This window comes from Musca autumnalis, unplaced genomic scaffold, assembly GCF_047663935.1.
Source record: "Musca autumnalis isolate F117 unplaced genomic scaffold, ASM4766393v1 scaffold_5, whole genome shotgun sequence".
Taxonomy (NCBI): domain Eukaryota; kingdom Metazoa; phylum Arthropoda; class Insecta; order Diptera; family Muscidae; genus Musca; species Musca autumnalis.
The window spans coordinates 7,849,614-7,871,542 of NW_027412088.1; the positions used below are offsets into that span (position 1 = coordinate 7,849,614).

Below are 21,929 nucleotides of genomic sequence, written 5' to 3' on the forward strand. Positions count from 1 at the left end.
TGAATAAAATCACATACAAAAGGCATGGTGGAATAATAAGGTGTAATGCCAAGCAATTCACAGTAATACGTTATTAGGTGTGTACGATAACTTCGCAAGTAAAAAGTACTTGCAAGTACTCAGCAAGTTCTCAGTAACCTCTCTCCACCATTTTTACTCTCTCGAAGCAAAAAATTTGTAGATTGTTATCGAACAGCAATTTGTAAAAACTTGCAAGAAGTCAGCTGATTTGATAAACAAGAAGAAGTTGGCGGAAAAAGATTAAATAAAATAAATAATAAAATAGTCACCACAAGCTACAAAATAAGTTATTTTACTTACATTATCGTTTTCCAAAATTTATTTAATATTTGTTCCCTTTTTTATATCTATTTATTTTAATAGCCAAACGTTTGTTTATGTTTTTGCCAAGACGTCCGCCACAAAACATTCGAATTTAAATCAGCTGATCAAACTTGCAAGTACTCAGCAAGTTCTCAGTAACCTCTCTCCACCATTTTTACTCTCTCGAAGCAAAAAATTTGTAGATTGTTATCGAACAGCAATTTGTAAAAACTTGCAAGAAGTCAGCTGATTTGATAAACAAGAAGAAGTTGGCGGAAAAAGATTAAATAAAATAAATAATAAAATAGTCACCACAAGCTACAAAATAAGTTATTTTACTTACATTATCGTTTTCCAAAATTTATTTAATATTTGTTCCCTTTTTTATATCTATTTATTTTAATAGCCAAACGTTTGTTTATGTTTTTGCCAAGACGTCCGCCACAAAACATTCGAATTTAAATCAGCTGATCAAACTTGCAAGTTCTTACAAGAAAAATTTCCCTTGCAAAAACTTGTAAACAAAAGTCTCCAAAACTCTCCAATATTCTCTCACAATTGTCTCCAAATTCTCTCTCTTTTACTTTGCAAGTTTGTTATCGAACAGCATTTTGTAAAAGTTTGTGCAAATTTGCAAATTTGCAAAAGTCTCCAAAACTCTCCAATATTCTCTCACAATTGTCTCCAAATTCTCTCTCTTTTACTTTGCAAGTTTGTTATCGAACAGCATTTTGTAAAAGTTTGTGCAAATTTGCACAAACTTTTGGGTTATCGTACAGACCTATTGTGAGCAAATTTGACGTTTGACATGATTTGATGTAACACCTTATTCCACCATGCAAAAGGTAAACAAGCAATTCACAGCAATGTCGAAGGTCACACTAGAGTGTTTCATTGAAACAATTTCATGAAAACAAGGGTCCCTAGTTCGAGTTTCACAGTAGAGTGATATCATAAAGTTGCTGTAGTGAGGAACTCGATCTACAAATACCTAAAAGTTTCAATGAAAACACTCTAGTGTGACCTTCGACAATGCGTTAGTCCCGGTCCATACTAGAGTGATTTCATTGAAAAAATTGCATGAAATTAGGCGTTCTTAATTCGAATTCCCCACTACTGCAATTTTATGATTTTACTCTACTATGAAAGTCGATCTAGAGACGCACAATTTCATGCAATTTTTTCAATGAAATCACTCTAGTGTGGACCGGGACTTATGTTTGGTTTACATTCGGCCTGTTTTCGTGATTTCGAAGGCGTTTCGTGATTTCGCGCAAAATCAAGCAAAATTTATCATGATTTCGCATACAAAAATGAAATCATCTCATTTCGTGATTTCAGCGAAATCAACATCGAAATCACAGTACACATGATATACAACCCTGGTTTTGCCTAAAAAGGTACCAAAAGTTGCAACACTTTTCACGTACAACAATAAACAAGGTAGATGGTCAATTGCTGCAACAAAAAATTTTAGTATCAAAATTTGTAAACAATGTGAAAAATATTAAATTACATTGTTACAATGCTATTTTTCATTGTGTCTCCGTACTTTTTTAATGATAATGTTAGAAAAAAAGAGCGAATTGTCAAAAATTGCTTCCCCATAATAATTTCTAAAAAAATACGGAAACGGAAAAATGACTGAAATTGCAAAAACTCCAGTAAAAATGTCAAAATCAGCTATCGTATTTAGATGAAAATGAACATGTTGCTAGTTTCTTCTATGCCAAAATTGTATGCAGAAAACAGGAGAATAGGGTGTTATTCGGCGCTATTTTGGTTTAAAGAGAAGTACAAGTTTTGCTAGATTTCTTAGTACGGTAACGCATTTTTAGCACTAAACGGGAAAACTGCTGCAAGTAGTAATATTTTGCAAGTTCTGAACACAACTTTTATCTATGAACATTTATTATTATGATGTCTCAACGACAAAATCATTTTTATATATTTTCATTTGTTAGTGCTATACACAATTAATACGATATATAGATAGTTTTCGGATAAATTTCGAAATAAAGTTGTAAAGTTCTATATTGTCGTATATTTTTGATGACTAATTCAATTTACAACTTGTTTTGAAAATTCATGTTCGATCAGCTGCGCATATGCATCTACCTTGATCATTGTGATATGTTTGAAATCAACAAAAAAATAAGTGTAAACACCGGGGTTTATTTCAGGATTTCGTGAAATTCAGTGGATTTTAGAGCGCAAGTGTAAACTTGGCATTATTGTGAACAATTTTGACGTTTGGTATGATTTGATGTAACACCTTCTTATACCACCATGATCCAACACCTGAAATTAAAAAAAAATACTTTTTTATTCAAACTTAATTTAAATAAAAATGTAAATATTCAAAAATATTTAGATTCACTTTTGGCAGTTTTGTGGAGATGTGTATTATTTTATTGTTGTAAAATAATTCAGCTTAATCTCGGGTTTTGTTGTTTTTAAATTTTAAAACAACAAGTTTTATTTAAAGTGGGATGTAGTTAAAATTGATTTAATTTCGGGAAAGGCAAAGAATACTAGTTTTGTCCAACGCCACTTGGACTCATTAGTTCTCTTAGTTCTTTGTATTGAAACAAAGAACACTTCCCCAATTTTATGACGACCAGAGCTCAAGAATAAACGTAAACGATGAATCCGTTTAAATGCGAATTAATCAGAAACATTTAAAAAATCTCGAAGCAGCATATGTAAACCAAGTAACTACTTCCTACTGTTATGGTCTTTGCATTGCAAAGTCCCAATTTACATTGGGCGAGTTTACTTGCGGCAATTGTCATTTTGTAGGAGAGAGAGGTGAGGCATATGGTAACCCTTTGCCTCTCAGCACCCTCTCTCACCTACAAACTGACAATTGCCGCAAGTAAACTCGCCTAATGTAAATTGGGACAAAGAAACGCATAACAAGTTTTGATGGTTTGTTGTAAACAACAACAAACTATCGTCACCGTGCTGTGTGTCTATTTTTAGATTCACTTTTGGCAGTTTTGTTGAGATGTGTGTTATTTTATTGTTGTAAAATAATTCAGGTTAATCTCGGGTTTTGTTGTTTTTAAATTTTAAAACAACAAGTTTTATTTAAAGTGGGATGTAGTTAAAATTGATTTAATTTCGCATTTAAACGAATTCATCGGTTACGTTTATTCTTGAGCTCTGGTCGTCATAAAATTGGGGAAGTGTTCTTTGTTTCAATACAAAGAACTAAGAGAACTGATGAGTCCAAGTGGCGTTGGACGAAACTAGTATTCTTTGCCTTTCCCGAAATTAAATCAATTTTAACTACATCCCACTTTAAATAAAACTTGTTGTTTTAAAATTTTAAAACAGATCGATATCGAGTTCCATACTAAATCCACTCGATTCCAACTGTCAAATCCATAGGTTAAACGTCAAATGAAAACCAGATGAGATTTCATTTGACGTTTGAGCTATGGAATTGACAGTTGAAATCGAGTGGATTTCGTAAATGTAAACTTAGCATTACACTATGTTTACATTTACGAAATCCTCTCGATTTCATCTGTCAATTCCTTTGCGTATACGTCAAATAAAAACTCATTTGAAATCGATTGGGTTTCATTTGACGTTTGAGCAATGGAATTGACAGTTGAAAACGAGTGGATTTCGTAAATGTAAACATAGTATAATGCTAAGTTTACATTTACGAAATCCACTCGATTTCAACTGTCAATTCCATAGCTCAAACGTCAAATGAAATCTCATCTGGTTTTCATTCGACGTTTAACCTATGGATTTGACAGTTGAAATCGAGTGGATTTCGTAAATGTAAACCAAGCATAAGAACGCCAAATAATGGGAAAGTTTCGTATGAAAGTTTCAGCGTGTGGCTTTAAGTTTGCTTGGTTCCCCAAATGTCAAATTATAAAGGAATGCCAGAGCCTCTTTGCAAATCCGCCTGCGTTCCACTTTAGGATGCTCTGGCATTCCTTTATAATTTGACATTTGGGAAGCAAGCAAAGCAAGCGACGATTGATTCTGTTTTGGCCTTAATTGGCCATACATTGAAATTACTCTAGTGTGGACATGGGGATGGATGCAGCGAAATTCTCAAGGTACAAATCAATTATATTACAGAATCTAAGACAGAAATCGGCCGATGTTCTTCCCCTTGTCCTTTTCTGTGTGTTTGTGCATAACGCAATGGGAAGTCACACCTCTGTCTTTGTCACAGGTGACGAAAATTGCAATAACCCTGAAGGTTTTTATCATGTTCCAACCTCTACAGATGTGTCCAGTACGATTATGGCTAAAAATGTACAGTTAGGAACAAAAGCTTTCGTACACCCTATAAATCTCGGGTTTTAAGATAAGTAATGATTTTTATGAAATTCCAAGTATGCAGTTTTTTTCTTCTCGCTAATAAACAACCTTTAAAATAACAAAAGTATATTCCATAATACAAATAACGGTAAATTGGCATAAGACGAGTTTGCCCACTAAGCTCGGATCGAAGGAAAATGCGCATTTATCCACTTCCAGGAAGGTATATTATGCACAAGAACAACTTCAAAGCTTTCTGGGTTCTCAAGATTTGCGATCTAATGTTTGGTTTACATTCGGCGTCGTTTTGTGATTTCGAAGGCGTTTCGTGATTTCGCGCGGAATCAAGGTAAATTTTTCATGATTTCGCATACAAAAATGAAATCATCTCATTTCGTGATTTCAGCGAAATCAACATCGAAATCACAGTACACATGATATACAACCCTGGTTTTGCCTAAAAAAGTACCAAAAGTTGCAACACTTTTCACGTATCATAATAAATAAGGTAGATGGTCAATGGCTGCAACAAAAAATGTTAGTATAAAAATTTGTAAACAATGTGACAAAATGACGGAAATTGCAGAAACTCCTGCATAAATGTCAAAATCAACGTATCAGCTATCATATTAGATGCCAATAAAAATACTTGCTGCCAGTTTCTACTAGGCCAAAATTGTATGGCAGAAAACAGGAGAAGAAGGTGTTATTCGGCGCTATTTTTGTTTAAAGAGAAGTGCAAGTCCTGCTAGATTTCGGAGTACGGGAACGCATTTTTAGCACTAAACGGGAAAACTACTGCATAAGAACAAAAATAATGTATTTGGAAACATAATGAACACGAATAATCCCATTTATTGGTTCTGAGCACAACTTTTACCTATCAAAATTTATTATTATGATGTATCAACGATAAAATCATTTTTTTATTTTTCATTTGTTAGAATTAATACAATATATAGATAATTTTACGATAATTTTCCAAATAAAGTTGTAAAGTTCTATATTTTTATACTTTTGATGATTAATTTATTTACAACAACTTGTGAAAATACATGTTCGATCAGCTGCGCATATGCATCTACCTTGATCATTGTGATATGTTTGAAATCAACAAAAAATGAGTGTAAACACCGAGGTGTATTTAGGATTTCGTGAAATCCAGTGGATTTTGAAGCGCTAGTGTAAACTTGGCATAACACCTAATTTTGGGCTTTTTATAAAGTACAATACCTAAAAACGCAAAGAATTAAGCAATGGTCGGCTTTACCGAGTTATACAAGAACTATAACCTGAAATAACCGCATTTAACCCCCAAAAATTATTATTTTTTTCTAAAATATATCTCAGACACCCAGAAACATTCGCCAAAATAATAAAATTTATACATTTCGCTGCTAACTGTACGATAAGACTCATATTTCCTTGGAATGTATGTGAACGGTTGTCCCTATAATTTTTGGTTTTTGTAAAATTTACCGTTATTTGTATTATGGAATATACTTTTTTGGCAGTAAATATTTGCTCTGTTCCAGAACTTGCAAGAAGCTACTATTTTTTACTACGATAACATTTTTTCCTTTATGTTATTAGTGAGAAGAAATAAAACTGTATACTTGGAGTTTCATAAAAATCATTACTTACCCTAATGCTAAGTTTACATTTACGAAATCCACTCGATTTCAACTGTCAATTCCATAGCTCAAACGTCAAATAAAATCTCATCTGGATTTCATTTGACGTTTAACCTATGGATTTGACAGTTGAAATCGAGTGGATTTCGTAAATGTAAACCAAGCATAAAACCCGAGATTTATGGGGTAACTGTATGTAAATCAAGTGGTTAATCTAGATTTGTTCCAAATTTAATAGCCAGAGATTCATATCGTGTCCAATAAAAACAACTTAAACAATTTTATATATAAATTATATTTTTTGTAAGGTCCATTATTTTTGGAAAATGCAATCAACTCGTGTATCTTTAAATACACATTTCTTAGAAGTTATTTTTACAATTGTAAAAAGACTAATGCATTTCGAATCACAAATTTTCGAAATTTAAAAATATACTTATTGACTAAAATTATGAGCAAGTGCTGCGTACTTCTAAAAAAACTATATAACCAATAGATCCGGAATAACACAATGATCTCTGATGGAAGATTGTTGAGTCCACTTGAAGTAATCACATAATACAAATGATATGCAGTCCGCATTTAGGCAGCGGCAGTGGTGTTGTAGGCCAAATCCTCATTGGGTGGATGTTTGTGGTGGCGTTTGTTGCGCATAACATAGGGATGGGCGGGACTATTTTCATAGCTCGACAAGAAGGGTAGATTCAAAAGTTTTTCAGGATATTTATTTAGTAAGTAGACAAAGCATGGGACCGTTCTGCAAACGTAAATGTAAAAAAATTAATTATATGTTATTTGAAATTTTGCCTGTTAGGCAAAGATCATTTTAATGTTAATTCTATTAAGTTTCTTGTTGGAGTTGAACTTAATGACCTGAAGATTTTATTGCAAGTGAAAAAGGAATTGAATCTTCAACTTTCCTTTTTCACTTGCAATAACATCTTCAGGACTTGAACTCAACTCCAACGAGAAAATTAATAAATTATATATTTTTTTTTCTTTTTTGTATCAAAGTATATTGTCTCCACTTACCCTTCACCAACGCCAATGTTCATATCACGCATTTCTCTCACATAGATGTCTTGGCAGTCCTCGAGGTTATCCAAAGATTTTAACATTCTCTCATCAACCTCATAGATTTCACCAGTTACATAATAACCCAAACCTGGTTTGTTGAGCAAAAATGGAATGTTATAACGGGTGGCAATTACCAATGGATATTTTTCTGTTGTTGTAGCTCTGCACCAGAATTTGGCAAAACCATTGGCATCATTGGATAATACGGAGTGACTGGGTTGACCGTACTTAAGACCGCCATAAACGAATAGTTTGTGTAGAGCTGAAGTGGCTTTCTAAAACGAAATATAAATAAACATTAAAGTTTGTGTATTATTTAAAGTTTATATTAATTAGGTATTATGAATCTTTCATTTTTGTACCATGCTCGTTAAGCTATATTACATACTTTGCGAAAGTTGTAGTAGGTATAGTCCATATTTACATTAGGCAATTTTCCTTGCAGCAATTGTCAGTTTGTAGGTGCGGGAGGGTGTTGAGAGGCAAAGGGTTACCATATGCCTCACCTCTCTCTCCATCAAACTGACAATTGCCGTAAGGAAAATTGCCTAATGTAAATATGGACATACTCTGTGTTGGGCGTCAAAATGACGTAGTCCTAAATAGAAGCTCTGTTCCTTTACCTGCCTGAGGTTACCATTTCTCACCATTTTTAACCTGCAAAGCGTTCCTTTACTTCAACAAGCATACAATTTATATGAGACCAGTTCACCACTTTTACCATTTTTTGCCACTGTTACCATTTTTTAAAGTAAAGGAACAGACCAAGAGTTGTGCCAATTGAACTATATTGAACGACCTAGTTCAGTATCTATTTCATCTATTTATATGAACAAACTGCGTATACGTAATATCACACGTTAGTTTGAATGACGTTACTCGTACGTTTTTGAACTAGGACAGTGAACTAGTTCGTTCAGTTTCCCAACAGTAGTCCTAAATATAAGGTGTGTTCGTTTACTCAACAATTTGTACAAATTTGTACAAGTTCAGTAACTTCTTGCAATCGGCTAAGGTCTTTTGCATTGTACTGTAGAGTAAACGAACAACATCCAGTAACAATTTGTACAAATTTTGAGTAAACGAACACACATATAGTGTGGCTGCCTCTAGTCTTATATAATATTTATGTCTTCTGAACACTATGGCATGATCACTAAACAATTACACATTCTATAGGATTTCAAACCAATATTCGTATACACACATATTAGTACAATTAAAATGCGTTTGTTAATAATAATGTTTAAAAAATTATATTATTTGTACCTATGTGCTTAAATGTATAATCCAAAGCATGTTTCCGATTTCTACAAAGGGCTCAAAATGTTTGACATCTTGTCATAATGATAACATCTTATCTGTATCCAATTATAAGTACGTACACCACATGTATATACGTATGTACGTATGTGTATGTACATATATTGGCCTAAATATTATTACCCCCATGATAGGAGTTGTTAGCTGTTGATTCTAATCTCTCAAATGTTTTAAATCAATTTAACAATTTTTTGTGTTTCTTTAACAACAACAATGTATTCGTATCCAAACATACACACAAACCTGTGTCTACGTGCTTACAGTAATGGAAAACAAAAAAATTCCACTTGCCTATCATACACGCGCCTTAGCTAAACATTTAAAATTTCTTTAAAATATATATTTGGGACCCCAACTGATAAGAGAATAAGAATATGAATTTGAATGAAGTTTTGGCATTAAATTGTTGTTTTTGCAGTTTCAAAATATTGATAAAGTGAGCAACAAACATACAGTTACATAAATATATACATATATTTATTGTTTATTTTGTTATAGTATATATGTACGTACATATTTATGAATTTTTGTATGTAGAATTGTACTAATAAGTGAAAATAAACTTTTTTTATATAACCTACTAAAATCCAGGGGGTATTTTATGTCTTTAATACGCCACACACTTAAATGTGTCATTGTAGTACATTTTTGTGGGAATATTTTTCGGGGTTTGCTTTAAATATCTTATTTAGAGGTATTTTCCTGATTTTTCAAGATTTGCCGAATTTATTATAGAAGTTGCATATGTACTAATAACTGTCAAAGATGAATGTGTCATTATAGCATATTTTGTGGCAATGGTGGGCAAATTGCGAGAGACTCATGTATTTTTTACACTTTTGTGTATGAGGCCGAGCATTTCTGCCCAACAGTGTTTTGTGGAGATATTTATAGGGGTTTACTTTTCATTTCTTATTGAGAGCTATTTATATGTTCTTTGTTTGATATTTAAGCTAATAGAGACAAATTTGTAAAATAGCTGTGAAAGATGATCGAAAGTAATTGCAACGAATTGTAAATGTATTTTAATTAACCTCAAAAATAATGGATATAAACTTAAATTCTGGTTTCCATACACATTATGTCCTGTTCCCGCACTTATTAACTGATAAAATTTACAAAAGTCGTTAAAGTGGTAAACGATTTTCATATAAATTATGAGGTAAAAATTAAATAAAGAGGTAAAAATTGTAAAAACTCTTTAATTCTGGAACAGAGCTTGACTATCCAAGTTGTCTCCATGTTCTCATCTGTTTTTGTTTTGTCTACATATAGCTACTACCTACTTTAAATGGAAACAAGTAAATTACATACAAAGTTATTGCAAACAAGTCAGTCATTCGTTTTTTTTTTGCTTGCATGCATGGCATTTTACATCATAAATATGGAGTTCAATGATTGCATGTTGAAATTGGACGTTCTGAAAGCAATAAATGAATTGTGTTACAATGACTTGAAGGGAAAATTATCTTTGGTCATATGTTGCAATTTTCTGTAAAACGTTAAACGTAACTGTGTGCATTTTATGACGAAAACGCATTTTTATTATTATTGAATGTGCAGCAAATAGCTTCCAATCTCGGAGAAAATAATTAACACTTTAATCTTTGACTAGTCACAACAAACTTATGTCGTAATAAACATAATTAACACTTCGTATTGGTATTTTTGGGAGGGCTTCTTAACAGATGTTCGAAAAAAAACTTCAATAAGGTATGTTAAAAGAACTTCAGACTATACATACATGGTCTCTTCCTTTACTTTTGAAAATGGTAAAACCGGCAAAAGTAGTAAAAGTTGTAAACTGCTTCCATAAGAATTATATGGTGTCTGAAGTAAAGGAACGCTTTTCGAGTAAAAAGTGGTAAAACTTGAAGATTCTTGCGCGTAAAGGAACAGAGCTTATGTGTGTACAAATACAACGATAGTCTATTAACAAATTTTAAGTGTAATTAATCGATTATCACTTTTTTTAGCATAGCTTGTTTATATTATAGCTTTTTTGCCGGCTTAACCTACTTTTGTGAGGATTTATTTGACGTATACCCAGCGGAATTGACATTGGAAACGCGGTGGGTTTATTAAATCCAGTTATATGTAAATGTACTATAAGCCTTTACAGTTGAATTAAACACAAATTGCATGTTTAAAAATGACAATTTTATACAATGATTAAATGTTTTTAATTGTTTTCTTATTATATTTTGTTATAAAGTTTTCTTGACATTACCAAATCATCATAAATACACACGTATGTATGGGTACGTACTACTAAAGAAAATTCCAACAAAATCGGTCAAGTCTTTTCGATGGAATATATATTTTCAAAAATGTCCATTAAAAATAAAACAACAAAGGCGTGAAACATCTTGAAACATTTACGCAGACAAATGACGTGTGGAAACTTTTATAAAAATAGATGTTTTTATTTAAACATGTTAGGCAAACTAACACTCTAAAAACAAAACTAAAATAGATTATACCAATAAATTTAAATTTGATGTGTTTTAAATGGACATATAATAAATAACAACTTTAAATTGTACATTACTGCTTTAGAAGTACACATTTTAGCAGTTAAAAGTTTTTTTTAAGTCCTAAGGTTTTTTTTTATAAACATATTTTCCATTATTTTGGTAGTATGCATGCCCCATATATATATTTACAGTATAATCATCGTCATTATATAATATTTTCATGCAAAATGTTTATTTGTGACTGTTGTATAGGTCAAGAAACTGCGAAGTAAACACATAAATTTATTGTGGAAATTTTCTTATCGCAATGTTTTTTAATAAAATTATTTCAATTTATTTTCTTAAAAAAAAAGAAAGGATAAGGGTACATTTTAAATATTCTATGTATGTATAGTAAAAATAGTAGTTGATACTGCACAAATTTTATTTATGTAATTATCACTACAAACAATACATTCTTGTACCCCCAATCAATAAATTTGTTCTAAATCATATTGACTTATCAATACTTAGCAACTTCCCAATTAATTAAAGTTAGCCTTAGGGTAGATAGTGGTCTACCCCAATGATAGCTTGTTGACACATATTGCTCGGTGGGTAATCATAATAAGATAAATTGTTAAGACATAACCTGCAAATAGTATTTAATGTTATTTTAAAGAAAGGTTTCTTTAGACTGAACTAGAAGCGTTATTTTTGTCTTCCCCCCAATTCTTAATGGAAGCCAACTACTTTCTTTTTCTTAAATTGGGTAATTATGTAAATGGGAGTTTTGTTGGGTTGTTTTATATTCAAAACTACGATATCTTTTCGAAAACACGTTTCTCGAACCCACTACCAACGTTCATTTTTTTACTTCGTGGGGGATCATGAGGCATTTTTGGATTTTTTGTTGTATTTGCCCCTACATTGAATTGAAAAGAATCGTTCCTTTAAAATTTCTACCTGGCAGTCACCAAACAATTTATGTTGTGCCTTTCACTAAAAGTATCCAAAATGTATATTGTTGTTGCTGTTGCCACAAAAACAATACAGCATGTTACATAACGTCTGAAGATCGTCCTATTGTATTTATCTCAATCGAAAATATTACACGTAAATTTTTTTAAAATGTCATCTACCTCAATGAAGCATCTTTTTTAGCTGTACCAATGACCTCAATATCCTTAAGGACTTTTAAGTAAACACCACACAACACACTGTTATAAAAAACACTAAACTGGCAACATAAGAACAGAAATCAACACAGAAAATAAAACGTATAAAATAAGAACTTACCCTTAGGTTGCACATTTTGTTGTTGCTGTTGTATTTATTTGTTTAATGGAGGGAAAAGTGAATCTTTTTTAACAAATACAAAATTATAATTTCGAATTCTGTTTTAAAAAACAATTGTTTATTAAGTATTCTTTTCTGTTCTCCGTATAGATATCGAATTGGAATTTTCGCGCTGAAACCACCTTTCTGCCACAAAACCAGATGTGTACCTATGGAGAGTTAGACTTCAACTGAATACAAATTTGGTAAGGCCTGTGCTCCTAAAGTGTGTTTTCATTTCTTTATTGTATGGTTGGTCTGTCAGTTGCTGGGTCGCGCGCAGAGAGGCGCCAGTGGAAAGATAAAGAGAGCACATTAAACACGGCCTGAGAGAAATGTGGTCTGACTGGTGGTGACAGAGGTAGGTAACAGCAACTACAGCAAGCAATATTTACAATGGACAATTAACTAAAAAAGATTGGAATAGAGATGATACTCCCATTATTATAAGACAGGTTTCTTTTTACACCACAACTTGTTGTGGTCCAAATGGCACTGGCGGAGGCTTGTCCATATTTTATTTCCAAAACAAAATATGCAGTTTCTTTGAAATTGTCTCATATTTTTAAATCGATATATTGTTATTTGTATACAAATATGTACATACATATATACTACGTAGTATAAAATATACGTACATACCTATAAAACCCAGCCATACATGTGTTTGTGTATTGAACTGATCTGTGAAATATTTTCTAGAACAGAACGCACTTCTTTTTTTGTTGATATTAATTGTATTATGTTTTTGTAATTTAAAAAAAAAAAACACATGCTCTGAAAAAAACTGCGCCATAATATAAAAAGGATAACAAAGGTTTTCAAATCGTTTTTTGAACTTCATTGTTATCTTGTTTTGTTTAAGGGAGCTTTTATAAATTGATTCGGTACGTAATTGCGTCACGTATGTGGTTCATTTTAAACAGTTCTTCAAACATACAATATGTGTGTATGTACATTAGCCATATGAATGTACATACATATATATGTATCTTAAAATACAGAGAGCATCAAAAATAGTCTTATAATTTGTTTTATAAAGATATATTTGATATATTTTTTTAGAAAAATTAATTTATTGTGAATCGGTTAAGGAAGGAAAGAGGCACCTGCCTTGTTGTCCATTGTGTTCATCCTGAAAGAGATAGGAAAAGTTGTAGAAACTTTTAAATTTTAAACATTTTAGCTTCCTAAAGAAGAAGAGAAATGAAAATATATGTAACATTGCTTGTTTGTTTCATATCAGTGGTGCAATGGTATGCACACCCGCCTTGCACGCTAAAGGTCTGCGGTTCGATTCCCAGGCCAGGCAACATCAAATTTTCAACGGTGCCAAAATACCCCTCAGTAATGTTGGCGACATTTCCTGAGTATTTAAGCCATGAAAATCTTCTTAAGACACGCCGTTCGGACTCGGCAATAAAAAGTAGGTTCCATACCATTGAGCCAATATGAATCGGGGTGCACTCATTGATATGAGAGAACTCTCCTCTCTATAACTCTCGAACGGATCAGGACTGATGAACATTAAACCTATGCTTCTACGTAGGTTTCTATGGTGCTACAACAGAAACAACTGATGAACATGATAACATACGAATTAAGTATACGATTTTGTAAAGGTACATCAACTCCAAGAAGGTCTATATCGGATCAGTCCTTTTGGTTGTTTTGAAATTGTCATGAAAGCAGTTCTTTTGTTTCTGATTACACCTTCCCTCGCAAGAGTTCAAAATGTTCGCTTAAGTGGCTGTTCCAGGACGGTTTTGTTGATTTTTTTTTTTTTTTTTGCCTAAGGTACTCCTAGTGCTCCTGTTTGCAGCGATATAATGTGCTAGGTGGTACAATCTATGCAAACGCCCTAAAAAATACTACGATGACCAACCAAAATGGATGTTGGGCACTAAAACTGTGGAAAAAATTAACTGACATTGGTCCAAGCTTTGCACATCGTAATACTTATTTCAAACGTAAATCAAATTCCAATAAGGTCTGTATCGGACAACTTTGGGTAACACAAACGCACTATTAAGTGCAGTTTAAGGCTCTTCGAGACAGGGGTGCCAATTTGGTGGTTTTCCCGCTACTTGTGGTGATTTTTGACGTACAAAAACCACTGTTCAAGCAGGAATGTCAACTGTTTTAAGGTTGAAAATCGCTACAGACCTATGGTGCGTATGTGGCTGTAGCGATTTTTACCTCGGAACAGTTGGCATCCCTGGTTCGAGTATTGTTTTGAAATTTTCATCAATTATAGTCCTTGTGATTCTGATTGCAAAGGGCACATTCATGCTTCCTGATATTATGTGTGTTCGTTTACTCAAAATTTGTAAAAATTGTTACTGGATGTTGTTCGCTTACTCTACAGTACAATGCAAAAGACCTTAGCCGATTACAAGAAGTTACTGGACTTGTACAAATTTGTACAAATTGTTGAGTAAACGAACACACCTATTATTTAAGGTGCGCTCGAAAGTATGCTACAAAAGAAAACTGCAAGAAAATCTAACAGAAAATTCAAAAATTAAATTTTTGTTTATTAACATTTGAAAGTGATGAACGGCATACCAATTTAGTGTCGCCCACTGTATAATTTATTTATTTTTTTTAATATTTAAAGAACTGAGCGGCGAAAAAATCATACGTTTTTACCGGTTTGGAAACCAACAAAAAATTGCCATAAACAAAAAGTAAGACATTTGTAAACAAACACAATGAATGAGAATGAGGTAAATAAGCGGTTGTGTGATATACTATGTACATATCTACATATAAATATATGTCTTACACGCGCTTAAAACGATTTCAAATTATATTTTTTTGTTTTTATTAACATTTTCATAATAATCATTTTTGTGGAGAGGATTTTCTTTTGTGGCAAATCTCTTTAGGTTATTATAATTCTCTTGGCAGGCACATAATGCCATAGATGGGCTTTCTTGCACGCCAGCGTTGCTATGTTTTGTTTCTCTTTTTCGTTGTTTCAACATAAATAAACATTTACGAGTAATTTTGCAAATTTGTTTTTAATATAATAGTTTTTTTGGACTTGTTAAGATACCGTCTGTGTTTAAAAAATATTAAAAAGGCAAAGAAATTTTAACAAAAACCCCGTTCTAATTTTCCTTTAAATTCTATTTAAGAGAAATTTTGCCCATCTATGCATAATGCGGTATTTTATGATTCCAACACACATACATACAATAATATATGCTTGGAGCATAAATTTACAAATTATATTTTCGGACAGAGAAAAAACCTTATGCTCACAATTCATTATAGCAGTCTCTTAACAGTCGCTAGTTTTGCTCACTTGATGCGTGTTAAATATTAATAAAATGCAAAATTTGCTATTTTTTTATAAACGAATGAGAACAAAACGAAAATACAATGTGTGGAATTTTAGACGCCCTTAATATACCGCCGAATTTCAATTTTGTTTTCATAGACATTGTCATAACATTGTATTAAGAGAGAAATTTCACTAAACTGTTGTCCTCTTAATCGCTCTGTTTATATTTGTCATTATTAAACAATTTTGCAGCTCCAAATATTTGTGATAATGATTTCTATAAATATAAAAAACAAATTAAGAATATCTAAAAACAGAAACAGAATATATGTATGTATGTAAGTTTATATGGATCTGCATCATCAAACTTAAAATTGTGTCTTTGGATGATAATAATTTTATTTGGATATGGTTATTTCCGTACATAATGTAAGATTCTTTGACATAAAATTTACAATATCATGTACATAGAAATCTTGTCTATAAATGAGGTATTTAAGAAAAATTAATCGATTTATGGCATAAGAACCGAAATTTCGAACTTTACAGTCCACAATCTTTTAAAAATTCCTTCGTTTAAAGATTATTGGGTACTTAGTATCTTCCGAAGTCTATATACATATATATTTTGGGTCTATTCCGTTTTGCGACCAGCATCGAGTAGCTTGCCAATGGCAATTTTTACATTACGGATGGCAACTAAATTTGGCGTCATACAGCTAAATTCACAATACATTTGATAGGAATATTTAATGCCCACAGAGAATTTCAAAAGTGAGATTATAACTGATTCAATTTGAAATTTCGCTAAAGAGGGTAAGAGGATTTTTGGTTTATATAAAACTCGAAACGTCAATCTAAAGCTAATTCGGATGTCAAATGTAACAAAAAAACTTATTTCGATAACGCACGATTTTGATCATATGCCCTCTTTAGCCTAAAGCAAGCTGTGTGAAGATGAAAGAAACATGACAAATACCCACTATACGTAAACCCACATACCTTAATAGTTCTAATCTAATCATATATACTCTTTCTATCCACTACGTCTATCATTTGCATAACATTTCTTTCTTTTAGTACACTACCAGGATGAACACAGTGGACCATAAGGTCTCCGAGTGGATCAGCTGTCTATTATGACAGCCGCGTCCTTTAACCTAACCTAGCTTAATGGCTGGGGGCATGAAAAAACATGGTTACCGGAAGTCCATACTTCCCTAAGAAAAAATTATAATTTATCCGCAAACAGGTCTCAATCTGTAATTATGGCAAACTCTTTGAACTTTTGACTCAATGAACGTAAACAAACAAAACGATTCCCGTACCAATCACACAAAGCCACAAACTTTTCAGCTTCTCTGAATCGTTTCATTGTCACAACCAAAACAAAACCACAAACTTTTCAATGTAAAAAGATGAAAACTATACAATTGCTGAAATATACTTCGGCTATGCTTTGCCGAGTTGTTTCATTCACCACCGAAACAAAAAGAATTTTTGGCAAACATTTAATGTGCGAAATGATCAACGACACACTCAGCCACACACACATTTGATTGCTTAACAACCCTCCTCAAAAGTTTTGAGAGGGTGGTAGCAGAAGGAGTGGCCCGACATACTCTATCATAGAATTCGATGTAAGATTGAAAGAGCTATTTCGATGTAAAAAAGTGTGGAGCACCTATTTTACGCACAAACCATTTTAGTTGAATGATGTTGGTTATTTACCGCTCCAGGGTAATTAAATCAGGAAGTATGACCTTGCCACACGAAAAAATTATACCATCGTAATAGAAACCGCGAGGAGTACTTAATGTAAAAATTGCAAAACAATCCGAAAGTTGATCTTATACTGCATTTTTGAGAAAGTTTGAAAATTTGTGTTGGAGCTAGTCCATATTTGAACCTGATCTATCGGGTATGTTCTGAGGCACACTTAACCTCTCACTTCACGCCTCAAGCATTTTCTTCACCCCATTTACGCGGATTTTTCGAGTATTTTATGGATGGACTGGGGCGTACTCTTCTTTTTAAATACCCTAGTGAATCTTAGTCCCAAGAAATTCGCAAAAAATAGAAGTAAATGGGGTGATCAAAATGCTTGAGGTGTGAAGTGAGAGGTGAAGTGTGTCTCAGAACATACCCGTATGTCTCCAAGAAATATTACGATTGTAATGCTTGGACCAAATCGGACACTTTCTTTGGGAGTTATTGAACTGTTGGACTTTTGTGAAGAGGTATCCAAAGTAGTAAGTAGTGGACCGATATATAGAGCACATCTCCGAACTTGATCTAAGTTTGGACAAAATATTACGAGGTGCAAAGTTTGGACCAAAACAGACTAATTGACGAACGGACAGGGCTAAATCGAATTCAAATGGTCTGAAACAGATTTCTTCCGAAGACACTTGGGGTGTAAAACCACTATTTCGAAATCTGAACCGATTTTGATATAATTTAGCACACTCATTTCTAGACCAAATTCCGTCACACATTCCAAATTTCATTGAGATCGGACATATATAACGTCTTCCGTGCACCAAATACCAAAAATCGGCCGAAAATTTATATGGGAGCTATATCCAAATCTGAACCGATTTTGATATAATTTGGCACATTTATCTATAGACCTAATTCCATCACAAATTCCAAATTTCATCAAAATTGGACAGATACAGCGTGTTTGGTGCCTCAAATACTTCAAATCGGCCGAAAATATATATGGGAGCTATATCCATATTTCATTGAGATCGGACTTATATAACGTGTTTCGTGCAGCAAATCGGGCAAAAATATATATGGAAGCTATATCCAAATCCGAACCGATTTCGATAAAATTTGGCATACTTATTTTTAGACCAAATTCCGTCACACATTCCGTATTTCATTGAGATCGGACATATGTAACGTGTTTCGTGCACTAAATACCAAAAATCGGTCAATAATATATATGGGGGCTATATCCAAATCTTGACCGATTTTGATATAATTTAGCACACTCATTTCTAGACCAAATTCCGTCACACATTCCAAATTTCATTGAGATCGGACATATATAACTTGTTTCGTGCACCAAATACCAAAGATCGGCCGAAAATTTATATGGGAGCTATATCCAAATCTGAACCGATTTTGATATAATTCGGCAAATTTATCTATAGACCTAATTCCGTAACACATTCCAAATTTCATCAAAATTGGACAGATACAGCGTGTTTGGTGCCTCAAATACTTCAAATCGGCCGAAAAATATATATGGGAGCTATATCCAACTCTGGTTTATCTATATTGGTTTATCTATAGACCTAATTCCATCACACATTCCAAATTTCATCAAAATTGGACAGATACAGCGTGTTTGGTGCATCAAATACATAAAATATATATGGTAGCTATACCCAAATCTGAACCGATTTTTACCAAAAGCAATAGCGTTCTTCATTAGCCTAAAAAAATGACCTTCACCAATTTTCAGCCAAATCGAACAATAAATGCGACATGTGCTTTGCGAACGACTCAGAAAGTGATTCTATGCATATCCCTAGAAGGAACTATGGATCTCTCTATTTTCCTTAGGAATATTACATACAAATGCATTAACACATAATACCCTTACCACAGGGTGGTGTAGGACATAAAAAAGAATCCGAAGACCAGACTTGTTCCAGAACCTACTACTTTCTACTACGATAACAATTTTTCCTTTATGATATCGAAAAAAAATAGTAAAAATTAGCAGATTCTTGCAGTACTGGAACAGACCAATATTTTTTCCAAATCACCCTTTGACTTTGACTTTTTTAAACATTTTCAGGCTATTATAAATAAATTACAACTTACGGTTGCTTTACTTTCCAATATTCCCAAAAATGTTGAACCTTTATTCAAGATATATTAAAAAAAAATTATAGCCCATTTAGATATGACTTCATTAGCCGGATTTAGCGCATTATCAGCTTTTATTTGCTAAATCCAGCCAAAATCTAGCAGATTTCCCATACAAAAATAAATCTTCGTATTGAGTGTATTGGTTTTAAATCCGGCATAAATCCTAGTATAAAACTCTGTTTTTTGCAACATGTTGCTAGAAAATACAATAAGTTGCAAGCTGGCACAAGAAACAAGGTAGATGCATCGGTGAATTTCTACAATAAAACTAATTTAAAATGTCAAAATTTGTAAACAAGGTGGAAAAATTAAATTTGTTTTGATGTACAAAGTTGATTTTAATCAAACAAGACTAATATTTACGATGTCTAATGTCCAATTTACATTAGCAACTTTTTCGTCATTTAGAGCTGTTTCGTCATTTATTTGCTAAAACAGGCAACATTTTGCGTCATTTACCATACAAAAATAAATGACGATAGCTACGTCATTTATTCTAAACAACGCACGAAAACACCATACTTTTATACGCAACCCTGCTTTTTCGTCATAAACTACCAAAAATGCAACTGTTTTATGATGTCTTTGTTTGTTTGTGTGTGTTGTAGAAAAACAAAAATTCTCAAACGGTGACAAAAGTGAAAATAAATGGTTAAAAAACTTGCAAAAATTATGTTTTTTTTGTTTTTGGAATTAATTTAAGTTATTTGATACACATTTGTGTTGTGAAATTCCTATTTTTCTGAATAAATATATTGTGTGCGTGTGTTTGTGTTATTGTATAAGTGTGTATGTGCGATTGTGTGCGTAAGCAAATGACGCAAAAACAGATGTAAATAAACTTCATTTGATTCTAGGATTTCGTAAAACGAAATCATTTAATATGCATATGTAAATTGGACTTAATCAATAAAATAATTCTTTATTTGATCTTTAGTTAGCATTAGTAGCATAATGTGCTAAGATTTTCAATATTAAACAACAAATTTGTAATTTGGCGTATGTTTTTTTGAGACGAATTCAATTTACAACAACGTTTCAAATTCGATCAGATGGGCTGATGCATCTACCTTGTTAATTGTGCTATGAACAAAAATCAGCTGACTGCCATTTAAATCCTCCAAAATGTATATCTAAATGCAATGAGATTTGTACTGGATTTATTAAATCCAGTCGAGGATTTATGGCTAGTCTAAATGAGCTATAACTTCTTGTAACCGGCTAAGGTCTTTTGCATTGTACTGTAGAGTAAACGAACGACATCCAGTAACAATTTGTACAAATTTTGAGTATACGAACACACATATACTAAAAAAAATTATAGCCCATTTATTTTATTTGCTAAATCTAGCCAAAATCTACCAGATTTCCCATACAAAAATAAATCCTCGTATTGAGTGGATTTGTATTAAATCTGGCATAAATCCTCGTATACAACTCTGTTTTTTGCAAACATGTTGCTAGAAAATACAAAAAGTTGCAAGCTGGTACAAGAAACAGGGTAAATGCATCTGTAAATTGCTACACTACAAATTATTTAAAGTGTAAAAATTTGTAAACAAGGCGGAAAAATTCAATTTGTTTTGATGTACAAATCTGATTTTAATCAACCAATACTAATATTTATGATGTCTACATGATAAAATAATTCGTTTAATTATTTTAGATGGGCAAACTGCGATAAAATAATTCTTTATTTGCTCTTTAGTTAGCATTAGTAGCATAATGTGCTAATATTTTCAGTATCAAACAATAAATTTGTAATTTGACGTATGTTTTTTGAGGCGAATTCAATTTACGAAAAATTCTTTTGATGTTTCAAATTCGATCAGATGGGCTGATGCATTTATGTCCAATTTACATTAGCAACTTTTTCGTCATTTAGAGCTGTTTCGTCATTTATTTGCTAAAACAGGCAACATTTTGCGTCATTTACCATACAAAAATAAATGACAATATCTACGTCATTTATTCTAAACAACGCACGAAAACACCATACTATTATAAGCAGCCCAGTTTTTTTGTCATAAACTACCAAAAAATGCAACTGTTTTAAGATGTCTTTGTTTGTTTGTGTGTGTTGTAGAAAAACAAAAATACTCAAACGCTGACAAAAGTGAAAAAAAATGTTTAAAAAACTTGCCAAAATTATGTTTTTTTTTGTTTTTAGAATTAATTTAAGTTATTTGATACACATTTGTGTTGTGAAATTCCCATTTCTCTGAATAAATATATTGTGTGCGTGTGTTTGTGTTATTGTATGAGTGTGTATGTGCGATTGTGTGCGTAAGCAAATGA

General features: G+C 32.4%; 1 protein-coding gene across 1 annotated transcript; it reads right to left on the bottom strand.

Moving 5' to 3' along the window:
- Nucleotides 1-6,533: 6,533 nt before the first annotated feature.
- On the bottom strand, nucleotides 6,534-12,665 carry Tina-1 (Troponin C-akin-1). The gene is made up of 3 exons (XM_073956764.1): nucleotides 12,410-12,665; nucleotides 7,287-7,606; nucleotides 6,534-7,011 (listed from the first exon to the last, which is right to left on the bottom strand). Exons 1-3 carry the CDS (start codon nucleotides 12,422-12,424, stop codon nucleotides 6,837-6,839), a joined length of 510 nt encoding a protein of 169 aa, XP_073812865.1. The 5' UTR covers nucleotides 12,425-12,665; the 3' UTR covers nucleotides 6,534-6,836.
- Nucleotides 12,666-21,929: the final 9,264 nt, after the last annotated feature.

Coding starts and splice junctions, on each gene's coding strand:
- Tina-1 (XM_073956764.1), bottom strand. Junction 7,012..7,286: donor AACATTGGCGTTGGTGAAGG/GTAAGTGGAGAC, acceptor TTACGTTTGCAG/AACGGTCCCATGCTTTGTCT.